Source organism: Rhodamnia argentea, chromosome 11 (assembly GCF_020921035.1).
Source record: "Rhodamnia argentea isolate NSW1041297 chromosome 11, ASM2092103v1, whole genome shotgun sequence".
In the NCBI taxonomy this organism is placed as follows: domain Eukaryota; kingdom Viridiplantae; phylum Streptophyta; class Magnoliopsida; order Myrtales; family Myrtaceae; genus Rhodamnia; species Rhodamnia argentea.
In genome coordinates this window covers 20,674,080-20,697,192 of record NC_063160.1, presented here as the reverse complement: position 1 = coordinate 20,697,192, position 23,113 = coordinate 20,674,080, and the positions used below count along the sequence as shown (strand labels likewise).

General features: G+C 40.7%; 3 protein-coding genes and 1 long non-coding RNA gene across 6 annotated transcripts in view; 1 reads left to right on the top strand and 3 right to left on the bottom strand.

The window, feature by feature from the left end:
* Positions 1-1,475: 1,475 nt before the first annotated feature.
* LOC115735585 (DNA repair protein REV1) overlaps positions 1,476-23,113 on the bottom strand; it is an 870,695-nt gene continuing 849,057 nt past the window's right edge. For both annotated transcript variants that reach the window (XM_048272905.1, XM_048272909.1), the window contains one exon: positions 1,476-1,995. The gene's annotated coding sequence lies outside the window, so the exon portion shown is untranslated. The remainder of the gene's footprint in view (positions 1,996-23,113) is intronic.
* Positions 2,964-5,418, bottom strand: LOC125312918. The gene is made up of 2 exons (XR_007197000.1): positions 4,945-5,418; positions 2,964-3,986 (listed from the first exon to the last, which is right to left on the bottom strand). It is a non-coding gene; the product is annotated as an uncharacterized LOC125312918 (long non-coding RNA).
* Positions 15,435-16,258, top strand: LOC115735844. Its single transcript, XM_030667272.2, is given in 3 exon segments — positions 15,435-15,608; positions 15,703-16,114; positions 16,150-16,258. Coding segments are annotated over 2 exon segments (267 nt in total). The 3' UTR covers positions 15,796-16,114; positions 16,150-16,258.
* Positions 21,754-22,946, bottom strand: LOC115735843 (protein RADIALIS-like 1). 2 transcript variants are annotated; one of them, XM_030667270.2, is made up of 2 exons: positions 22,526-22,946; positions 21,754-21,988 (listed from the first exon to the last, which is right to left on the bottom strand). In XM_030667270.2, the coding sequence occupies exons 1-2, from the start codon at positions 22,789-22,791 to the stop codon at positions 21,964-21,966; spliced, it is 291 nt and encodes a 96-aa protein (XP_030523130.1). In that variant the 5' UTR covers positions 22,792-22,946; the 3' UTR covers positions 21,754-21,963. The 2 variants fall into 2 exon arrangements, with proteins under 2 accessions (XP_030523130.1, XP_030523131.1); XM_030667271.2 differs by having other exon boundaries at positions 22,539-22,946.

Sequence of the window (23,113 nt, the reverse complement as noted above, 5' to 3'; positions counted from 1 at the left end):
CCTAAGTAACATTAATTTCTTCAGCATTCGCCTAGTTATTGAACAATTCTATATACTCATGGAGCGCTTGAGGTCCCAGTCAAGGATGTGCTTCCTCTGCAGAGTTGCTTCTTATTATTAGAGGAAGGTACTTTTTTGTTTGAATACTTGAGCAGTGCCCGTTAGCTTTAACCATACATCACCTCCTTTTGAACTTCTTTCCGGAGGAAACGAAAAACTTAAGCGACTGATCTCTGGATCAGTACAATACGAAAAATTACTTGGATTTCATTCATTACAAGAAAAGTAACCTAATTACCATATTTGGCCTTGTAGTCACTCCAGATCTGATCAATTGTCTTTTCTAGAAACTCAACAAAATACTTAGGACTTTAACCGCTCTTCATCTTTTTCATGGCTGCTACATACCCACTCAAAAGACCATCATAATAGTCCAGAAATTGTGTTGTGACATCATAGCCCTGGTCCCACCGCTCTCCCTCGCCTAGTTTCACCCATTGGCTTGGTGCATACCTTGCCTTCAGCCTCACAAAATCCGCTATCCCCTCTGTTAAACCGTTTGATAGCTTCTTGACTTGCCACCCACTACCGTATGTCCGTCTTCTCGCGGTACAAAACATCAGTTATCTCGTCCTTCAAAGTTGACATCACCGTTTTATTCCTGCTCTGGGATCAATAAGGGCACTTACGTTTTGCACATCTCTCCTATCCTCTGAGGTCAATTCCTGACAAATATGCCAAATCAACACAGTGGAGGAGTTCATTACTTCTTTGGTGTACTCAATGCTGATTTCACCATTGAATCTCGCTCCACTAGCAGTTGAAGACGCGTTTTTATTACCGTGTACTCTACGGCATGAGCTTGTTGAACTGCTGCAAAGGTAAGTACGTACCACAGCAGCAACACCAAGCGAGGCATGTGCTTGTTTCACTGCTTTTTGACTTCACTTGTGCGTTCACTTATTGTCTCAAAGTTATTGTACCCAAATGAAATCGAATTCATTAAGAATCAAAATTTATGCTAGTAGATTAACGTATTATAGAACAAAACGTCCAGCCAATGGTTGTATTTACATCTATTCCAAGGACAAAATGTTAAGCTGATGATGTAGCAAATTAACGGATTCATATCTGTTCCAACAACCAAATGTCACCGATGATCATCTCCACTATAGATGTTTCACGCAAAAACCATTTCTTATACTGGGGAGGGGTCAAGTGGTCCAGATTGAATCGGCCTGCAAATTGGACCGTGGCTTGTCCTCGTATTTCACATTTGCTTCTTGTCGTCTAATAATTCCAAATGACTTCACCAAGACCTAATTGACTTTTAAAAGGAGGATGGAACATTAAGACCCAATAGTAAAATTTATCCTCCCTCATCTTCAAGGATCAAAAGAAGGATGATGAGCTGCAAAACCGGTGCTTCTGGAACTTACTGTATAAGGTTGACGTATGCCACCACAAGTAATAGCTCGGTCAACGATTCTTTGCACACCAAGTAGTACTTAAGTTCATAAACAATATTAAACACAAACCAATGTGGAATTTAATTTGTTACAAGCAGTTGTTAGAGCTACGAACTCTTTGCATGCTGTGGCCCCTCAAGAGTGTATGTAGCTTGGGCACTTTGGCCTGACCAGAATATAGCAGTGGCATGCCGGGTGGCCTAAATAGCCCCCATATAACTCCACGACACATGAGATGCGTGCGTGATGTGCAAGATGAAGGATCAGGTTGAAGTCGAAACATGGAGAGCTGCTGTCACGTACTTTGATCAGCTCTACCCATGATGCATGTCTGAAAAGAAAATGAAAGAAAGAGAGAGATTATGTGAAAATTGAATATAACAACTGAAGCAGGATCACCAAACATTCAAACAAGAGCAAACCCACCTTGACTTTTCCATTCGTTTATTTATGTAACTCCAGGAGGATGAGGCAGGATCATGAAAGGAAGGGCCAACATAGAGTAGACCAATAAAGCTCAAGTGGCCTGCAATATAAGGAATCAAGAGCGAGAAGATTGCTTGCTACTATCACTAAGCATGTTTGCCAATACCAGTCTCACTCTAACCATCGGCTAATAACAGTGTATGGTTTATAAGATGCAATTACATGCAGGTATAGTATAGATTAGAATCATCTTCACAACAGTGGAACCAGACTGTCTTAACAATCAAAACAAGGCAATGCTGTCACCATGATACCTGAAATCAGTTTTCAAGTTCTTTGTCCCATGACCGATCCTCGTTCTTCTACATGTTCCTTGTAAAATCACTGAAAGTAAGCCCTCCTGTCCATACCAATGACCGTCTCAATGCCAATGTTTCAACTTGAGTTTTGTTTGCACGTGCCAGGTTTACACTATGAGAGATTGTCTTCTCTGTTTATAGGAAACAAGCAAAGGAAGTTCAGCAAGTCTGCTAAAACACCAAAGGGCTTAGTCAAAGAAAAAGATCAAACTATTTCCTAGCTCCACGAATCTTATATACTTTAATCAGGAAGGCAAGTATCTTAAACACCATTGTCAATGAAAAAATCCAGACTAGTCTGTCAAATATTCCAGAGTTCAATGGCTGGCTAGAATCAACACTGAGACCCAAGTGATATAAATGGAGTATTCCAGAGAAATATTTAGGTCGCCCCCATAGTTTTCACCAACAGATGCCTTAAAGATTGGATACGAGAGAAACGGGAAATAGATTTGTTATGTATAGGCCAAGAGATGACCAAGGATAAAGCTGTACTACAGGAACTCATAAAGCAAAATGAAGCACCACCAACTTGGAGGTAAGGAAAAGTGGTATTCTGAACTTGGAGGAATAATTTCAACTTCATTGCTAACCAGCACAAAAGCAATGAGGCAATCAACACAGAAAAAGAAACTTGGTCAAGAACAACTTCTTTTTTCTTTTAAAGGTTGGGAACATCCACAAATACAGAATGCTACAGGCACATTTCCCACAGACTAATTGATACAGCAAAATACAAAGTCCTGCATATCTTACCCACAGAAAAAATTATTCAACCCCCAAAGAAAAAGAGAAAGAGTGAAGTCTCCTGCCATTCCTCTAACACCACATCCCACAATTTAGAGAAGACCTTTTCTACAGGCAGCAATCCACTTTGCTTCTACGCCAAAAAAAGGTTGTAAAATTAAAATCCCCTCGCGATATTGATCTGGTAAAATAAAAAGATAACCGAGCAAAGGAGAAGCCCAAAATCTTGCACTTTTATTTTGCCATCAGTGCCAATCGAATCTCCGGAATTTGCATTGGAAATACTGAAGCAAGATGCAGCTATGATACAGGAAACATAACAGTTGTACAAGGATGACTTGACACTTGAATGACCGAATCCAAGGTCAACAATTTGTGAGGTGACCATCAGGTTCTTTAGATAAGGTTCATAGCTCAAAGCCGTGTCGACCAAGTTGAAAGAAGAACAAGATCCAGGAAGCTGTCGCCAATCTCCTTTCGATGAAGAACAGTCACCAGAACCCTCAGTTTCAGAAGCTGGCAAAGTAAAGAAAGGTGCTATTGCATCGAATCAATCCAATCGACCACCCATAGCAGAAAAAGTGCCTCATCTGACAGTCCTGAACAAAAGTCCATGGGAATTCACTGGATCCCACATGTAGACAAAGTCAGAACCAGCTAATTCAGTAGAGAAAGCATATGAACCTCCCCCATCACCCCGTTTCATTGTTGAATTGCAAGATGAGACCAAAAGAAACTCTTCTTCTGATACACCAGTGATTGAACACCACAACTTGCCTTCCCCATGAGCCAGTCAAAAGAAATTGGCACCATTAATACCGCCAATATCCGAGACATTCAGTGATTCAAAATATTTAATTCTCAATCTGACCCGAAACCATGACTCAGGAAGTTCATTCTGTATCAAGCTTTTGATGTTGTCAAATCTTATCAGGGCGAATAACAATTTCTACACAATCACACTCCACAGATATTGATGCCTGACCTACAGAAGCCTTTTTCAAAGAATCAACCTCTTCAAAAGCCATCCTAGTAAATCCTTTTATCACTTGACTTAAAAGACAGTTGAAGACTTCACCTCCATAGAACCGAAGAGTAACTGCAGCAGAGGATAAATGCAAATGCATAAGGAAACTTGAGCTCATAATTATCTCTTGACGCTTTTCAGAAGCAGTATCACCCGAACTCTCAAAGTTGTTATAGAGGAAAACTCGTATACTTTTCCCATGAACTTATTTCCACTCCTCTCCTCTGAAACAGCTAAAGAATTTGCTCTCTCGGCAACCCGAGCACCAGTAACAGGACCCTCCTGCCAAATCATACTGAATATGGAAGAAGGTGCGTACTTGGCCACAGACAGAATCTTCAGAGAAGAAAATTTACACCCTCTAGCAGTGCGGCAGGACTTACCCCCATTACCAACCTCCTTCCATGTGGTAGTGACTAGATACATGTCAAGGTTACAGGCATTCAGATGCACAGAAGTTGTCGACATTGAAGAAAACCTCTTCTTGGAATTTGAATTGCAAACGGTTCCAAACTATCACCCTTCCCTTCTCTTGTAGAAAAAGGAGAATAAAAGTCCAGAGCAATAAGCTGATCCCAATCAAAATAGCTCGCTATATCATCTCTGCCATCAAAAGGAAAGCAGAGAATAACTTTCGCATCAGAGACCGATAGGGCTACAGGACACCCTGTAGCCTCTCTCTCGTAGATGTGGTTGTAATACAAGTTCTAGGCCGTCTGTTCAGATCCTCAGGAGATGCTTGCTTACCTACGGATTGAAAGTTACTCGGGAAGTAGTTCCACAAACTTCTTCATTTCCTTCATGAAACCCAGCAGCTTGAGGATCAGCCAGAAGTTAACCCAACAAACAAATGGCGGAAGAGATAATGAGAATGACATTGGCCCTCTCGAGCTGCCATCAGAAAGGCAAGAATTACTGGCTAATTGGAAATGAATGAGTCCCGAAGTTCTAAGCAGCATTATTCTGATTACATCTTCCTCTTTCCAAATGGAACTTTTGGAGCAGATTCCCCAACCAGATCATTTTCGGGAACATCCATATAAGAGGCACACGGAGGAAGAGTGCCAAGAACTTCCGCTTGCTGCCAGCGGATACAAGCGCTTTGGCCGCATATCCCTTCCTTAATTCTCTCATCACCAAAGAACATGCCATTTCTCGATGGCTTACATATTCATTCACCTCAATACGTTTTACTGTTCCTTCAAACTACAAAGGACATATCTGTTAATGTTTCAAATATTTCAAATTAGACTAGTGGGAGAAGGATATTTTCGCTGTTTCCTAATGGCCAAGATTTACAGCTAACTTGACAGTAAAGCAGTCTACTTTCTTTTAACATAAGTTATTTTCTTGGAGGCACCTGTCCAACATAAAGCAATCTCAGCCATATATGATAGCTATAGCTCAAAGCATACATACCAGAAGGCGTAAGCAACGACCCCGAAGCCAAGTTGGAGGCTGCAGTTATTGTGCTGAAAACTGAACATGTCCAGTTCCACATCCCACTCCCACCTAGGGCTGTCTGTGAAATTCTCAATTCATCGAAGCACTCAAGATATTGATCCACACTGCGGAAGAGCCAAAGAGGACACAAATAGGCACATTAAACTCACTCACCTTATCCTGAGACTATTTCTCACTGTAAAGACTTTCAAATGTAAAACGAGGATGCCAAACGTGTTGGCATTCCAAATTGAGAGAAGCGAGATGTTGGAACCAAGTAGAATATGAAATTTACAGGACAAATAATTTAGTTCATAAGCCTCCACCATTTGCTTCATTGACCGAATGATGGAGTTATATGTCCCTTCACATAAATATCCATGTTGGGTATTGCTACTAGCGTGCGTGTTTTTTTAACAGGAGAGGTATGTTGTTACAAAAGCATGTTTTATAAACAAGATCGCCAACTTCGGAAACATGAAGAATTGCTGCAATTATTCCACCCCGGCAGGCCATAAGCACGAGATGAATAAAACAACCGTAAAAATGTCCAACATCGACCCAAAATCATCTTCCTCCATATCCGCAACAAGAGGAACTCAATCTGAGATCACATTCGGTAAGTGAAGATCAGAACCTGCTCCCTGCCTCAGAGAGGAAGAAAGCTCAACAGATAAGCCACCATAGAGTGGTGATGCTTTGTTAGTGGCAACTTCACACGATCCAGTTGCCGTTGAAGGGCTACGGATGCACAACTGAAACGAACGTTGTTTGCCGGCTTATGCTGCATACCACGCTCACGCTCCTAGACCAAATTAACAAATGTTCCCCAGGAAAACCAAAGCCATTTGATTGTACTTGGTTGAAACCATAACTCTATAGCATCTATAGAAACATCTGCATCCACTTTTCTAATGTCTAAGGAACCATTCTTCCAAGTAACACTTAACTTTAAAGTCCCCGAAAATCCTCCTTCCTACCAATCATTATTGGCACCGTATAACTCACTGGTGGTAATCCGGAAAGTAATTCACCAGAATCTTTCCCTGATACACTTGGAGGGCATGTTCGCCTATCAACATCATCCATGTGAAGCAGCTCAAGAATCGCTCCCGGAAATGTTACATAGTTTGTCGGGCGACTGATTCCAAGGAAGTTCTCAGCACCTATTTTACCCTTCAAATGAGAATCCTCTAAAACACAAGTTCCACACATCAATTCTGCAGCTCAAAAAACCACAGATCTGTGATGTGTGTATTCTCCTCCATCTTGGAATCGAATATGGATCAAGTGCTACAATTTCTAATCTGAAAAAGAAAAAAGCAAAAATTTGATGTTTAAAATTTGTTAACGATTAAGTTGCCCTTATTTACAATTTCTAATCTGAAAAAGAAAAAAGAAAAAATTAAAGTAATGTTTTGTCACTAAAGCTTTTTTTATTATTTAGGGATATGTATACTAGGAGTCCTAAAACTTGTCGCCAAAGTACAAGTACATCCTAAAACTTTCAAAAAGTGCAATCAAGTCCTAAAACTTGTCAAATTAGTATAATTGAGTTCTTTCGTTAACCGTCAACTTCTGTAACAAAAAATGTTGGCGTGGCATTATTCAAATTAATTTCTCTCTCCTATATGGCATTTTTTTTTTTGTTATTTTCTTTTTCCAATGTTATTTAAATTAATTAAACACCAAAAAAAGGATTTTAAAGAGCAAAAACTAAAAAGAAAAGAAAAGAAAAGAGGGAAAGGGCAGCTGGGCAAGCAATGCCGGTGATGCTAGGCTGCCGCCGCCACCTATCGCCGGAGGATACGAAGGAGGTTGCTGGCCCTGAACGAGCATGGCCGGTACCGAGGGCCGGTGAGCCTCACTCGCTCGGCTTGCCCAGATGAATGATGGGTGCTCAAAACTCACTAGCGATGCATAAAAGTCAAAACCCAGATCTGGGTTGAGGTAAGTTTCTCGTTTTGAAGGCATCTATTTACATTCTGCTCTCTCCATTCGATGCTTGGTACAAACTGATTTTTCCCATGGAGCCTTCGCCGTAAACTTCCGAAAACCAGCCACTGAAAGTCTAAGATTGACATTTGGGTGGGTGATCATGTTAGGTTCGATCTCCACCGTATCCTTCGGCAATGGGTGGCAGCGACGGCCTAGCCTAGCCTCGCCTCACTGGCGAGGCCTGCCCAGCTGCTCTTCCCCTCTTTATATTTTAATTTTTACTTTTTAAAACTAAAATTTAACCCTTTTTTGGTCTTTTAATTAATTTAAATAAGATTTGAAAAAGAAAATAATAAAAATAATACCACGTAGGAGAGAGAAATTAATTTTAAAATGTCACACCATCATTTTTCATTACACAAGTTGACGACATTAACGGAAGGACTGGATTGCAACAATATGACAAGTTTTAGGACTTAATTGCACTTTTTAAAAGTTTTAGAACTTAATTACAGTTTCGCGACAAATTTTAGGACTTAATAGTGCACGTATCCCTATTATTATAAATCACGCAAAAATGTCCACCTAATAAATTAGGGTTTGTGGTTTTGCTCAAAAGTCTCCCGAATCGCAGCGCCCGGCCTCTCTCTCTCTCTCTCGCTCTCGCTCTCGCTCACCCCTAATCGTCACGCGGTCTCTCGCTCAACTCTAATTTTCGTTGTTCACTTTGCACTTTTGATTATTCCGTATCTGTTTCGGAAGACTCGATGACCTTGATAATAATTGGAATTAGATCCGATATGAGTTGCGAAAGAGGCATCAGATGGTTTGATTTTTCCTCGAAAAGTAAAATTGATGTTTAAAGCATGTTTCTTGCTTAGATGGGGCGTTTACTGCCTTTTTGCTATTTGAAATGGTAAAGTACCCATCCAATAGTGTGAGTTGACTGTTTGTTAATGGTTTGAAAAACGCTGAATTGCGAAAAATTGTATGTATTGACATTTGAATTCATCTTCTTCCTTGCCAATACTTTCGAATTCTCTTTGTCCTCGCAGAATGGCCGCATTTAGACGTATGCTTCAAGTGGGGATCAAGACAGAGAATTGTTTGATGAGGTATCGTGCACTGAAAGCCCATTCGACTTCAAGCTCATCATCTTCGAAAGAGTTTTCCAAAAAAGAGACCCTCTCGCATCCGGTAATATATGTTTTATCCGTGATTCTCCAATTTCTCTTTGAGAAGATAATTTGTTGGTTGATGAATTTTCGTTAACCCGTTAAATCACGTCATCTCTGGGGTTTCGCCTGAATCATTGAAGTTTGGAATGATAGTTTGGAGAACGTGGCTAGTTCTTTCGCGCTTTTTTATCTTTACATGCACTGAGGATATTGCAGGTGCTGCTGCTTTGTAGACTGTAATACAAAGTTTAAGTTTGAAGTATGGAGTTCTGGGGATGGACTGTCTGTGTCTCTACCACATTTCTTCTAATTAATCTATGCATTCATTTTGTGCCACGTCTAATTAGCAATTAGCATCTCCCAACACCCCCCCTCATCATCCTTCATATGGTGGGCAAATTGAAAACTCATATAAGTAGCTAGTTTTTCAAATTTCTTTTTCTTGAATGTTTTCGTCAGGGGAATCCATTCTTTATCATCTATGGCTGCATCACTTAACACATGAGTATTCCTATGTTAAAAAGTAAATTGTCTTGCTACGAGGTTGACGATATCGTGCAATGACTAACTTTTTGCAACATCTGATGCAGAAACAAGAGGATGCAGAGGACAATTTTGCTAAGCAGATGGATTCTTATTTTGCTGCTTGGATTGAGAGGATGGAAAGGGAAATAATGGACTTCTACAAATCCAAAGGTGAAGCATTAGACAAGGACATAAAGAAAATACAAATTGGCACTGTTGTCTCCGCACTTGTTTTTTTTGTTGCCGTTGCCGTACCAAAGTTGAAGGAGGTTCATGGACCGTCGCCCTAGAAGGTACTGTGGATGGATTTCTGCGACAGTATATAGCACTGGATAGATTGGACATGTCGATTTGGTAGCGTGGGAGGTTATCATTACGATAATTTGGAGCTTTTAATTTTTTGCGTTGCACTGTGCATTTTATTATGAGCAGAAGTTTCTCACTACTTTATTCAAGTCGGTAATAACAGTTATGTATCGATTCTTCATCTGGAATCTTATATGAACTTTAAGATCAAAATGGGTGTTAAATAATCCGCATCGAGGTGATCGGTGTTGTGGGCATAGGCGTCGAGTTGCTGAAAAATTTGCTGTTGTGCCCCATCACGATTGTTACCACCGTTTGTAGGTCTGATGCTTTGCACTCCTTATAGAAGAAATTTTTTCTCGTTTTGGTGGCAAGCTACGGGTCATTTGGCAGGCTGAAGGTTTCTCAGTAGTCGTGTTAATTAAGTAGTCACCAGCAGAGAGATCGAGCCCACTGTTTTTCTTGCATCACTTAAAAATGGGAAGATATGTGATTTCGTCCCATGTGCAAGCGAAAAGATTGTTCGAAATCCAGGACATGTGATGTGCCTAATGATCTCTTGCTGGAAAACCAAGCAAGTAGTAGTTATGTTCTGGACTTCAGTCATTGTGCATCTAACAAAATGTGTGCTTTGGTGGTTTGTTCCCATTTTATCTGGAGGATTACTAGGCTTTGAGGTGAGTTTGAAGTTTAGAATTGAGGCCAATGGAATCCTTATCGTGTATCGATAATCCAAGAAAATCATGTTAGACTCTTTTCAGATGATAGCAAGATTCTTATTGTCCTGTCACTTGATTGGTGTGAGGGTGGGAATAACCATTCAATCGACATTTCTAGAGCATTTTCCATTTCGCACAAAAATCATATGTTTTTCAGAACGTAAAGCTGAGTTTCACAAAAGAAACTGTTATGGAAACACACACATTTTAGGGATCCTCTCTCATATTATCACCGCGTGCACAATTTGGACCTGGTCGAAAGCCAATAGATTTTTTTTTTTTTTTTTTTGGGGGTCGAAAAGCCAAGAGGTGCCTCGGTGCCCACTGCACAAAGAAACCCTGAAGATGGAGAAGAGCACAAAAAAGTTGGGAGATCTATGGAAGGAAATCCAGCAATGCACATACAAGAAAAATTAAGTGGGTATCATTTCCAGATAAAACTGAAAAGAATGCTTGCATTGTCTGTGAACTTTATTATCATATCATGGAGAATCGGGGGACATTGATGATACTTGTTTATGACCAATATACAAGCAATGTCGTCCTTCTTTTTCCTCCTGAGAACCCCAATGTATCAATTTTCAATATTTGGTTGGGAGGAGATATGCTTAAAGCAAACCATCTCTGTAAAATAGAAAAAAGGAGAAAGGGAAAGAGGGAGATGTGCTTTTATTGGATGAAATAACAGTGATATGCACAAATCTCTAGATTTCCTACCATTGAGTCCTTGCGAACATTGCAGTAGGACAAGGCAAAGATGGCACCGATCCTTCTCATCTGAATTTCTTTGATAACCATCACCAAACAAGAAAAGGGAATCCACACGCTGTGGAGTGTAATCAACCCCGAACACTGAAAGCCTTTATGTCAAATTTCTGTTGAGAACGTGACGTATTAGTCGATAGTTTCTCTATTTGAACGGTATCTCGACACGCAAGAGCTCGATACATCAGTGAGTAGGCTACAACATTCTAAACCAAAGTGAAATCAACATCGATAAAGACTAAAACCAACTAATGCACCAGTGAGTAGGCTACTATCTAACTTTGGCAGCTATACAAGTCCTACTGAACTCGAATCAGAACTCTTCTAACATCATCACTGCAATTGAGAAAAGGGGCTTTCCTTTGAACAAAGGCTCCCAGATAACAGGACTGCACTGGGCCATCTCGTCTCTAGCATAACTCGTCAATGCTGGATGTAGGTCCTCCACATCTAAGGGACATCTTTTTACAGGATGAGTCTCTCAGACAAGGACAGTGGCCTTATCAGGGGGTCATACACTGGAATCAGAGGGTCTGCTGAAACTGCCAACTGACAGGGCACTGTTGCAAGATCCCGCGTTTCGTCCTTATGTCAAGGTAATATACGCTTTTCATGTTGACTTCATCAATAAATCTATAAAATCGATGTAGAGTTACATGGTTTTCTTTTCTAAAATTGGTTTTGATGAAACTAAAACTTTGGCTTCCTGCCTGCATCATCACTTAGTTTCCTTATGCACACAGTCTACAACCTTTCGATGCTACTGTCCTTGGTTTTGCCGAGACGGCAAAGAGATGGAAAGTGTTTTTGATGGAATTTATGCTGCATAGGCTTTGTGATGCTCCCTAGGAAGTATCCAGTATGTTCCATCACCATCTTCCATGCAGAGACCAGGGAATCTTCTTAATGAGATCGCACATCAAATGTTGGTAAGATATATACGTGTGTCGGGATGGTTATTATCATGGGGTTTATTGAAACCTCTAGGCTAGAACATCATCTGTACGTTTCAAGATTAACAGGCAGCTTGTCATATTAACAAAGATTTTGTCCAGCTGTTGGGGGAGGCAAATCGTAATTTGTAAGACCAAAGAACAAATCCTTTAGACAGTCTTTTTACCTTGTATAGATCTGCCTATGTAATATTTGGACATTGGGCCTTCACCTCCTCTGAATCCACTAGAAACGCAAATGTAAATATACTGACTGAAGTTATATCTCAACTCCTTTTACGTGCAACAGCCTTAGGATTTCCTCGGTCGACAATCATGGAAGCATTAGACAGAACACAAAACAACCCATCTTAAGCATGCTCTCATAAGCTGTCGGGATTTCTTTCAAGAAAGTATCAATAATTATCTTCATGCACTCTATACAGATGAATGTCGCAAACATATCTAAAACTTGGTTAGATGATCTTAGCAGTGAGCTACAGGCAAGTAACAAAAGTAAATCAGAGTATGCAGATTAAATCGCTTTGATAAGTCAACAGGAGGAAAAACATACATACCACAAGGTATAAGCAATGACCCTGAAGCCAAATTGGAGGCCGCAGTTGTTGCGCTGAAAACAGAACATGTCCAGTTCCACATCCCGCTCCCACCTAGAGCTGACTGAGAATTTCTCATTTCATCGAGGCATTCAAAAATCGATCCATACTGCGCAGGAGCCAAAGAAGACACAAAGGAGGATGCCAAACGGTGTTGGCTTTCCAAAATTGAGAGAAGTGAGATCTTGAAACCAAGGAGAACGTGAAATTTATAGGACAAATTATTTAGTTCATAAGCCTCTGCCATTTTCTTCATTGGCCAAAAGATGGAGTTTTATGTCCCTTCACAGAAATTTCCAAGTTGGATATTGCTACTATCGTGCGTGTTTTTTTACCAGGAGAGGTATCCTGTTTGAAGAGCAGGTTTTAGAAACAAGATCGCCAACTTTAGAAGCATGAAGAATTGCCGCATTTAATCCACCCCAGCAGGCCATAAGCACAAAATGAGTAAAACAACAGGAAAAATGTCCAACCTTGCCCCAGAATCATCTCCTCCTCATCAGCAACAAAAGCAACCTAATCTGAGATCACATTCTGCAAGTGAAGATCAGACCCTACTGATTGTACTTGGTCGAAACCGTAACTCTATAGGATCTATAGAAACATCTGCATCCACTTTTCTAATGTCTAAGGAGCCGTTCTTCCAAGGTATACTTTAAAGTCCCAGAAAATCCTCCTATCCTACCGCTCATTATTGGCACTGTAGAACTTATTGGTGGTGATCCAGAAAGTAATTCACCAGAATCTGCCCCCTGATACACTTGGAGGGCGTGTTTGCCTATCAACATCATCCATGTGAAGCAGCTCAAGAATCGCTCTCGAAAATGTTACGTAGTTTGTCGGGGTGACTGATTCCAAGGATGTTTTCTCAGTGCCTACATCACCCGTCAAATGAGAATCCTTGGAAACACACGTTAAACAAACCAATTCTGCAACTCGAAAAACCATAGATCTGTGATGGGTATATTCTCTACTATTTTGACTCGAAAATGGATCGAGAATGCAACAATGACTTTCTTTATGGTTACATTAAAACTGGTAAGCAACCATTTCACCATCTTTGCAATTGTCTTAACTCCTTCGTGAACATCTCCTGAAGAAGGTATAACTGCATGCCCCGTCATCTCTTTCTCCAGCTTGCTCTGGCTGGGACAGACACTGGCTAGCATCTAGGCAGGAACCTTGAGAACCAACCGCATCTGATGTACAGTTATCCATATAAGGTGCATGTCTACGATTTCTCATATTGGGCTCGGCTAATTGGATCGGGCCCGATTTCGAAAGCACCTGTCCAGTAGATATCCGCCTGACTTGAGCTTCAAGGCGTAGAGCAATCATTCTCTGCAGGTGCATCCACGTTTCCAGCTCCGGATCTGAAATTGAGTTTTGACGCCCATCGAAATCAAAGCCGTTCAAACTCATGAAGCCCGCGGTCAATCGGTCAATGCCCCCGTTGGGCTTCGAGAACAGTCCAACCCAGTGCCGACACGTGCCGAGCTCACAGGCGGGTACTTCGCTGGGTTTTAAAGGCTGGTGGAAGTATATAAACCCGCGAGTTCCTGTTCTGAAGACATTGCCTGATTTGCCTTCTCTTGAATTCGACAGTTGCCGCGATCAATCAAGGTGCGCCTTCAGCTAGTGTCGCTTTTCGTCATCGCTTTGCGTGTCTGATGATTGCGAATCTCGTGGTGCGTTTCATTTCGTGTGGTTAATGCGGTCTGCTGTGGAAGAGTAATTCATGAGGGTTTGTTTCGTGTCACGTCATCAAGGTTACTGTGATTCCTGTTCCGAAGAGAGTAGTTTCGGAAATTTGATGATGGCACTAGGTTAAAAGGTTGAGTTTTAGGTAGTCGTGCGCATTGTGCAACTGCAATTGCCAGTGTAATTAGTGATACTCGGGTGTTAAACTGAAGCAAATGGGTTTTTTTTTTTCCGGTTGAAGATACATAGGAAAAGGTGCATACCAGTAATATTTTCCCTTCATGTATTAGATCAATGATCAGCTGATGTATGGTGGTTGTGCCGGTGAATTGTGGTTTCACTAAGTGGCGCATAACGTAGGCAACTTTTGGGCGGGATTTTTAGCCGGTGGCAATGCAATTTGGTTACTGAGTTTATATTCCTTGGTGGGAGAGGACGTGATCTTCGTTGACTGGATTCTGTGCTGATGTTTTATTGGTGATTAATTGTTTCGATCGGTCTTTCTTTTTCTTCCACCGCAATTTGGATTGGCCTTTGATAAATCTAATTGATGAGGAATTTTGAGAGGCATGAGAATGCACATCGGACAAGCGACGCTCTTGTTTAAAATGGTAATTCGCTTCATTGTTCTGAGTTGTGTGAAGAAACTTTTCACATTTTGAACATATTGTCATCGGTCACGAGAAAAGAAATGTGATGGAGTTGGTTGTGCTAAAGGTGCCATTTCTGGTGCTTTGGTGCCCTTGGCATGGGCTGTTTATGATGTGCAATTGTGCATATCGTTTGTTAAGACGTTCATATGGGTGATGGAAGTGTTGCTTCAATTGGTATTTGCAAGGGAAACATCATTCATTGTATGGGAAGTTGAGGATGTTCTGCTGCTGGTTGTGTCGAAATAATCAAATGTATAGTTCAAAGCATAAGAAGTTACAGTGTCCTTTGGCACTCTTTGCTAAGCACAGAAGCCAAGAATAGATGAGCTTGGATATGTGTTTGCATGATCTCATTTCCCTGGCGCCCTGTATTTCTGAATTACTGAGCTCATCATAGAAAAGACTGGTGCTATGTGATCTGAAGAGTGCAATCAATAGGTACCCATGTGTTCAATGCACTTTACACTGAATCCTTACTCTGATCAATGCACTTTACATTGAATCCTTAGTCATGTGTTCAATGCAATTTACACTTAATCCTTACTCTGATCAGAGGATCTCAATTTTTGTTACGATATCTTTACATGTGATATGGCATTGTGTGTCATGATTGAATTGCAGCAGTATCCATGGAAACCCCATAAACCCAACAGGAAAAGCCTTCATCTCCACCTCTTACTTCTTGCCGGAAGAATAAGAAGGATGATGCCACTTTCCTGGAGGATTTGAAAGACCACATTGATGAGTTTATCAATGCATCCATGGAAGAGCATAAAACTTGTTTCAAGAAGACCATGCAAAAGGTTGTTGCCTCAGTAAATCATAATGCAATCCACTTCTCGAGGTTCTTTTTCATCCAGCCTAATTTGTGACTCCATTCGATTTTGTTACTATCAGATGTTTGGAATGTCAAAGGCTGTTGCAGAGAGAAGTTCTGCCACCCAGGAAGTTGAAAGTTCTCTGCCCCTTCGGACAACTGTGACAGAGTAAATCACCATTCAGTGGTGCTAGCTCACAGTATGTATGGGTGACTTGTTCTCTTTTTTGTTCTCCAGTTTGACGGTCGAAGTTTTGAATTAGTTTCCTTAGCTCTGGTGCATAAGTCTATATATTTTGTGGATTTTGTTCTGCTTGAAATGTTCTCCAGCTTCGGAGTTGCTAGAATAATTCTTGTTTTAAATCTTTATATGGGCAAACAAGCCGGGTGTGAAGAACTATGACGGATTTTTTTTTAGTTCTTCTGGATGGAAGTGCGAGCACGATATATGTGCAGTATAGATGTCTACTGAAATAGCTGCCTCTTATTTTGGTCCTTCTTCAAGCAACCCAAAAAGGGGGGAAAAGGTGAAGGGTGTGACCCTTAATGAGTTTTCAACCCATTGGCATCCCTGAGGACTACAGGGCATTTGAGGACGTTTATATTAGCCAACAACCAACCCAAGTTAACGAACCCTAGAGCCAAGCTTGATGAGAAAATAAGGTAGAAAACCCCATGGAAAAAGTTGACCTGCTAAACTTGATCATTGGCATGGTGGCCTTGCAGGCTTGAGCACTGAGGTCTGTCAATGGAGGGGCTGCCGACAATATGCGTAAGACTAATTGGTGAGGGAAGGCTTGGCAGTTCGAGCCCGGCCCAGTCTGTCCATGGATAACGTGTTTATGGATGAGTCAGAGCTAGAAAGTTCGACAGAGAGATCTCTCTTGATGAGTAGCTTGCAAAATTGTTTTAAAAAGTGCTCCTCAATCTTTACGAAGCTCCTCATACGAACTTGGATTGTACTAAATGGGGATTGACCATTTAGATAGTTTCACGGAGAAGTGAAGTGTGTGTGCAAATGAATTGTACAAGCACATTGAAAATGCTAAGTACGTACGCATAGACCAATTTACAAAATTGGATAACTGACGTGATTTTTTTTTTGGGGGGTCGAAATGATATGATGTTAATTAGCCCCTATTGAGCATATAAAATGATATACTTATTCAAACGAATAACCATAGTTTGTCGTGTTGACTTGTAGGTCGATTTAACAAGCCGAGTTTATTTAGCTATTATAAGAGGCCTTGTGTCAAGCTCATATTTTTGGAGCACGAATAATGAGTACACTGTTTATACTCATCGAAATATTTGTAAAACATTAACAGCATATTGCTAGTTTCACCGAGATTTGGTCCGTGTGCAGTAATTTCGAGTAATCGATAACACAAGTCAAATGTCGATGGCAAGTGAAATTTAATTGGCGACTTATTAATTCAGCCGATTTAAGATAAAATAACAATTTATCGCCCTCAAATCTAAAAAACAGATTACCACGTACTTTTTCCGTTTGCTGGTGGGTACGTAATTTTACTAATGGAGCACGTACGTTTGTGTATTTTATTAGTAGTGGTCGATCGACAATTGAAACTTACCACAAACCAAATCTGAGGAACATCCCTTGAAATTGGCCCTCAATCCCTTTCCTTGACAGGAGCAACTTCGCCTCATCAAAGATTGACACCTCCAATTTTTTATTGCTCTTTCATAATCGATTTTTGTATAGGTGGTAAAATTGGTCTAAAACCCCTATCGACATTTTCATAATTCTTTTCCAAGCTTTAATTACATAAACAAGGCTCAATTGTTCTTTCTTATTCACAAAGACTGCGTTTGGTGGGCCAGCCGTATATAACTCCGGATAGGATAATTTTTTATCCTATCCGAAGTTTGGGAGAACACTAGATTCAGATATGTCCGGAAATAATCCAGATAAAAAATCCTACCGGTGAGATGAAGTTCGGATAGGATAATCCAATGTGAAAAAATTGAGCAGAAAAATAGAAAAAGGAAAAAATTCCATTGGACTCGCTTGCTGACTCGTCCTGGTTGCACCTCTTCATCAATCTCTTTTCTCACCGTTGCCTTGCCACCGCCGCCCTCAAGGGAATTTTTTTGAGAGTCTCCAGAGAAGGAGTTCATCCTCTTCCTCGCCTTCAGCACACAGGGCTGAGGAGGTCTCTCTCTTCTCTGTTTGAAGCCAGCACTCTCTAATTCATTTCTTTATCATGGCATCAATAATCTCGTCAGGCTCGTTGGAATACATCACGTGATTGCACGCATGTCGATGTTGTATTGTATTGATGGTTAACTTAAGGTGCAATTTAACGTAAGAAAAAAGAAAAACGGTCTTTGGTTAGCGTTCACAGGCTGGCGGTTCTGTCTTAGGTTTATTCCGTACATCTGACATGCAAAAGCGAAGTACTAAATCTTAGAATGAACAAATTTATCTTGTGCACGAGTTCCGCCACCCAGGAAGTTGAAAGTTCTCTGCAGCTTCGGACAACTGTGGCGGCAGATTAAATCATCTCTCAGTGGTGCTAGCTCACTGTATATATGTACGAGTGACTTGTCCTCCTTTTCTGTTTTCCGGCTTGACGGTCGAAGTTTTTGGACGAATTTTGTTAGCTCTGGTTCATAAGCCATATATTTTGTGAATTTTGTTCTTCATAAAATGATTCCCCAGCTTCGGAGTTAATAGAATAATCCTCGTTTTAGATCCTTATATAGGTAAACAAGTCGGGATCGAAGAATCGCGCTATGCCGAATTGCCCAATTTTTTGTTTATTTGTTCTGGATGGAAGTGCGAGCATGATACATGCGCAGTATAGATGTATACTGAAAGAGCTGCCATGGACAAATCAATGAGTTTCCAACTCAATTATCATATATGGTGACAATTGGTAACGCTGAGAACCCCAGGGCATTTGAGGAAGCTTCAAATCAGCAAACAACTGACCCATGTTTGTGACCTTTAGAACCAAGCTTGATGAGAAAAATGAGGGAGTAAATGTAAACCCATGAAAAGAGTTAACCTACTAACCTTGATCATTGGCATGGTGGCCTCACAGGCTTGAGCTGCGAGGTCTGCCATCAGATGGGCTTCGGACAATAGACGTTAAGACCGATTGGCGAGGGAAGGCCTGGTTGTTCGACCGTAATTTCGAGAAGCCCAGCCAAGACTACCCACGGATAACCAGCGGGATCTGTGGATGAGTCTGAGCTAAAAAGTCCGAAGGAGAATGACTTACATTCAGGACGCATTTAAGTCTGATAGAGTTTCACCAAAAAAAAAAAAAAAACCTCGGATGGATAGATCTCTCTTGATGAGTAGCTTGCATAATTGTTTCAAAAAGTACCCCCTCAATCTTTACGAAATTCCTCATATGAATTTGGATTGTACTCCTTGGGGATTGATCGTCTAACTAGTTTTATGGAGATATGAAGTGTGTATGCAAATGAATTCTACAAGCCCATTGAAAATGCTAAGTATGTGCGCTTAGACCAATTTACAAAATTGGATAACAACATGATGTTAATTAGCCCCTATTGACCATATATATGACGTACTTATTCAAATGGGAAGAATTACCAAAAAAAGTCATAAAGCTATTATAATTGTGACAATTCAGTTTTAATTTTCTTTTTACCAATTTAATCGTAAGTCTTTTTGTATATGTGCCAATTCAATACATTTGGCAGCCCCAAGACGACATGGCCAATTACTTAAAATATTCTAATATTTTAAATAAAAATTTTTTCTTTTTTTTTTTCTTCCCGCTTCCTCTAGCCTACTGCCGAGCCCAACAACCAGCCAAAGGAGGGGGCAAGCAAGGCGTGACCTTGCCTAGCGACGGCTAGTTCGTACTTGGCCGAATCTAGGTGAGGGTCTCCCTCGCCAATAGCCGGTGAGGTTGCTTCCGGCTTAGTTGTCGACTAGAGGAGAAGGAAGAAAAAAAAGAAAGAGAAAGAAAAAAAGAAGAAGAGGAAAATATAAATAAAAAGTCAAAAAAATACTAAAATATTATTAAAAATCGGACATGTACATGCCGAGTCGCCGACCGACCAAATGGATTGAATTGGCACAAATAAAAAATATTTAGGGCTAAATTGACATAATTACAACGGGTTTAGGACTTTTTTGGTGATTTTTCCTATTTAAGTGAATACCCATAGTTTGTTACGCTAACTTTCCGATCGGTTTAATAAGTTAGTTTATTATTGGTGGCTAGTGTCAAGCTCATTTTTGTTGCACAACTCATCGAAGTATTTCAAAAATATTAACAGCACATTTGTGGAAGTGTACAGGTGGGTCAAGATCATACATGATCCGATCCAAATAGATTCATTTAACTCGATTATGATTTATTTATTGCAATGCAAATCTAATAACTCATACCCGACCCAACGCATACCCAACTCATACCCACCTAACCTATATTCCTAAAAACACTTTTGTATTTAATGAAAACCCGAACACAAACAGAGGTAAGAGTATGGAATGAGTGAGCGCGAGAGAGAATGAAGAGAGTCGTAGAGGTGGGCTGAGTCTCGGTGATTGTAAACTCATTTATGGCTCATTTACAACCTATTTGTGATCGATTTAACACTCACATTATATTTAAATTCATTTATTAGCCATTTGTTAGAAAGTAAAATTTTAAACCCATTTATGAGCCATTTATTAGAAAAAATTTTAACTCATATAACAACTCGGATCATATATAGGTTTCCTTTTTCTTTTTTTGTCTAAAGATCATATATAGGTTAAGAAAGGGATTTACAATCCATTTTGACAGGTATGGTTCTCTCACGCAGGTGAAAATATCTCTTAAGCAGATCTTTTAAAAAGCATTTATGACAAGAGACCTATATTTTCACTTTGTAACAAATACCAAATTCTCTAGTAAAGCTTTACTCCGCATCTTAATGACACATTTGATATTTCTTTTAGCCACACGCTACGCGCAATTCGATCTAGTGCAATTGATGCTAACTTAATCGCATATGCCCTGAATTATTAAGGGTAAGTAAGGAGTTCACATCCTTCTTCGAACTGGACCTCATCAAATTATTAAGGGTTGAAGGAATGACTGGATGGGCCAAGAACAAGACACGATCGATCTCTCAGTCCTCGCCAAACAGGCAACATGGCCGATGTCGCACGGTACGGTCGGTGCTCGAGGCACGTGCCATCTCTCGTACGTTGCGAGAAGTAGGTGAACTGACCAACCTAACCCAACCTCGCTAGGCACTTCCATTTTCACTGTTATCTAGCTAATTATAATTAATCTGGTCTTAAGCTAAGCCACGGCCACTTCATGTCGTGATTCCCGTTGCTTGAAAGAGGTCTGTCTTGTAATGTTCGTGGGATTACCTATGTCTTTCGTCCCACATCTGTGAACTGCAGACAATAGTCAGTGATGCAAGAAATGGGAAACACATGGAATGTTCTTCGTCTCGTCCAAAAGGTTTCTGGAGAAAAAGGGAATGAGAAGAATACTCAAATCTGTCAATCCAGCCCCTCGCTTTCGAAGTTCTTTGCTTCTAATCATGAGCTATGACTCCCCAAAAAAGTTAGGCACCTCAATCTGTCACTTTCTAAAGGCACACATCCTTGCACGACTAATTACCCGATTAAGCAGATGATTATACTCACGATTATTGCAGCTTCTGTTTTTCTCAACGAACTGTCAAGCTAAGGTATTTGGCAAGAGAATCCCATCAATGAAGAACCAGAAACCAGCAAGTTAATGCCTCCAAAGATTGTGTTTAGCCAGCTTCGATCATCATTATAACCACGATGCACGCTTTATCACCCCGATTCTCACGCGTGGCCCTCACATCGTTTATCCATCTCGCGGCCCGCCTCGAAAGAAATGATGAGAAAAAGAAAAGGCAAAGGAGATATCTACCGAATTTATGATGCATCGATTCTTCGGTTTTTTGTTTGATTCCAAAATCTTCGATTCATACCCATCAAGTGAATCTTGGAGGGTACATTCATACTCATTCAGTCATGTACGTAATCTATTTATGCATGGAACTATCTAATAACGTTAGGATATAAAGGAACTCGTATATACTGCCATACATGGACCTGTAGAATGATCATATCACGGGCAACAGTATAGCTAATACGTTGAGAATTTATAGTTTCGGAATGAAAAATACAACAGATGAGTACAAGCTCTAGGAGCACGTAACTCGACAATATTCAAACATTTAAATCACCGCTTGTGATGATTATTCCTAAAGCTAATACGAGTACTTGGTCTTCTTATTATCATATATCTGCTGCTTCTTTAATATATGTCTCTCTCTGCCAAAGAGATCACGCTTCAATGGAGCTTCAGATTCTTCATCCTGCGTGACGAGAAACAAAGACATGAGTTACGGGACGCCATCTTCGTATTTGGTCAGACTTGAGCTGCTCTTTTATCGTACGTAGAGGGAATAATAGTGGTCATAAGACATAAAGTTTGTATTTTTGATGTCTTTTGACAGATGATGATGCTAACGAGGAGCAGGAAAGAGAGAGAACATGATGATGATTGACGAGAGGATCCGAGAAGTACCAAGACCAACATGAACGATGCATGTAACAACAGTCAAAATCGTTCTAGAAGGAAGAGCGAAAAAGCCTGGTAGAGAATTTTGGGCCCATGTGCGTTTTGCTTTTGGAAGTTTACTCTGTCGGTGCGATCTCCAGCCACCTAAATTTTTTTCTGACATGCAGTTAAAGAGGTCAAAAGTTGATCTAGCTACTTGACTGGCCTTAATCTGACTTAATTAGCAACCATATGCTCAAAGAGGAAATGTAAAACCTATTTCCTTTTCTCGTTGCTGTCAATTTAGTTTAGTTCAAAAGTTGGTCATTTCTGTGCATAGTACAAGTACTACCTTTTGTCCTCATCATCAACGTTTCCATGCCCGGTCGTCCTGTAATTGGGGAAGGGGACGTGGCCAGAGTCAATATGCTTCACATCCTCCACAAGCAGCTCGTAATGCCTCTTCACCTCCTCAGCAGTTTTGCCGCCCACGGCTTTGGCCACATTGTGCCAGCGGTCCGGCGTGTCCTTGTCAAACACCGCGAGCGCCTTCTCAAACGCCTTGTTCTGCTTTGCCGTCCACGAGCTCGAACCCCTTGACATCGAACTGGACGCCATCTTCTCCCACAACCCGATCGAGAGATCGAAACGACCGGCTTAGATTGTATGGAGAATGACGGGTTGCTTGGATGGTGTCGGTGATGAAGAGAGGAAAGAAAGAAAGATAAGAGGAGTCAAAGCGAAGAAAAGAGAAGAAAAGGACTATCAGTCGAGTGATGATATGAGCAGAAGAGGTGGCAAATGCCTGCTCTTTATAAGCAGTTGGAGAGGAGGAGGTGGTGTGGAGGTGAGGTGGGGTAGAGCCAGTTGGCCTATAAATCTTTGCCAATGTTTGTAAAGGGAATTTCTGATGATTTGTCTCCATAGTAACCACAAAATT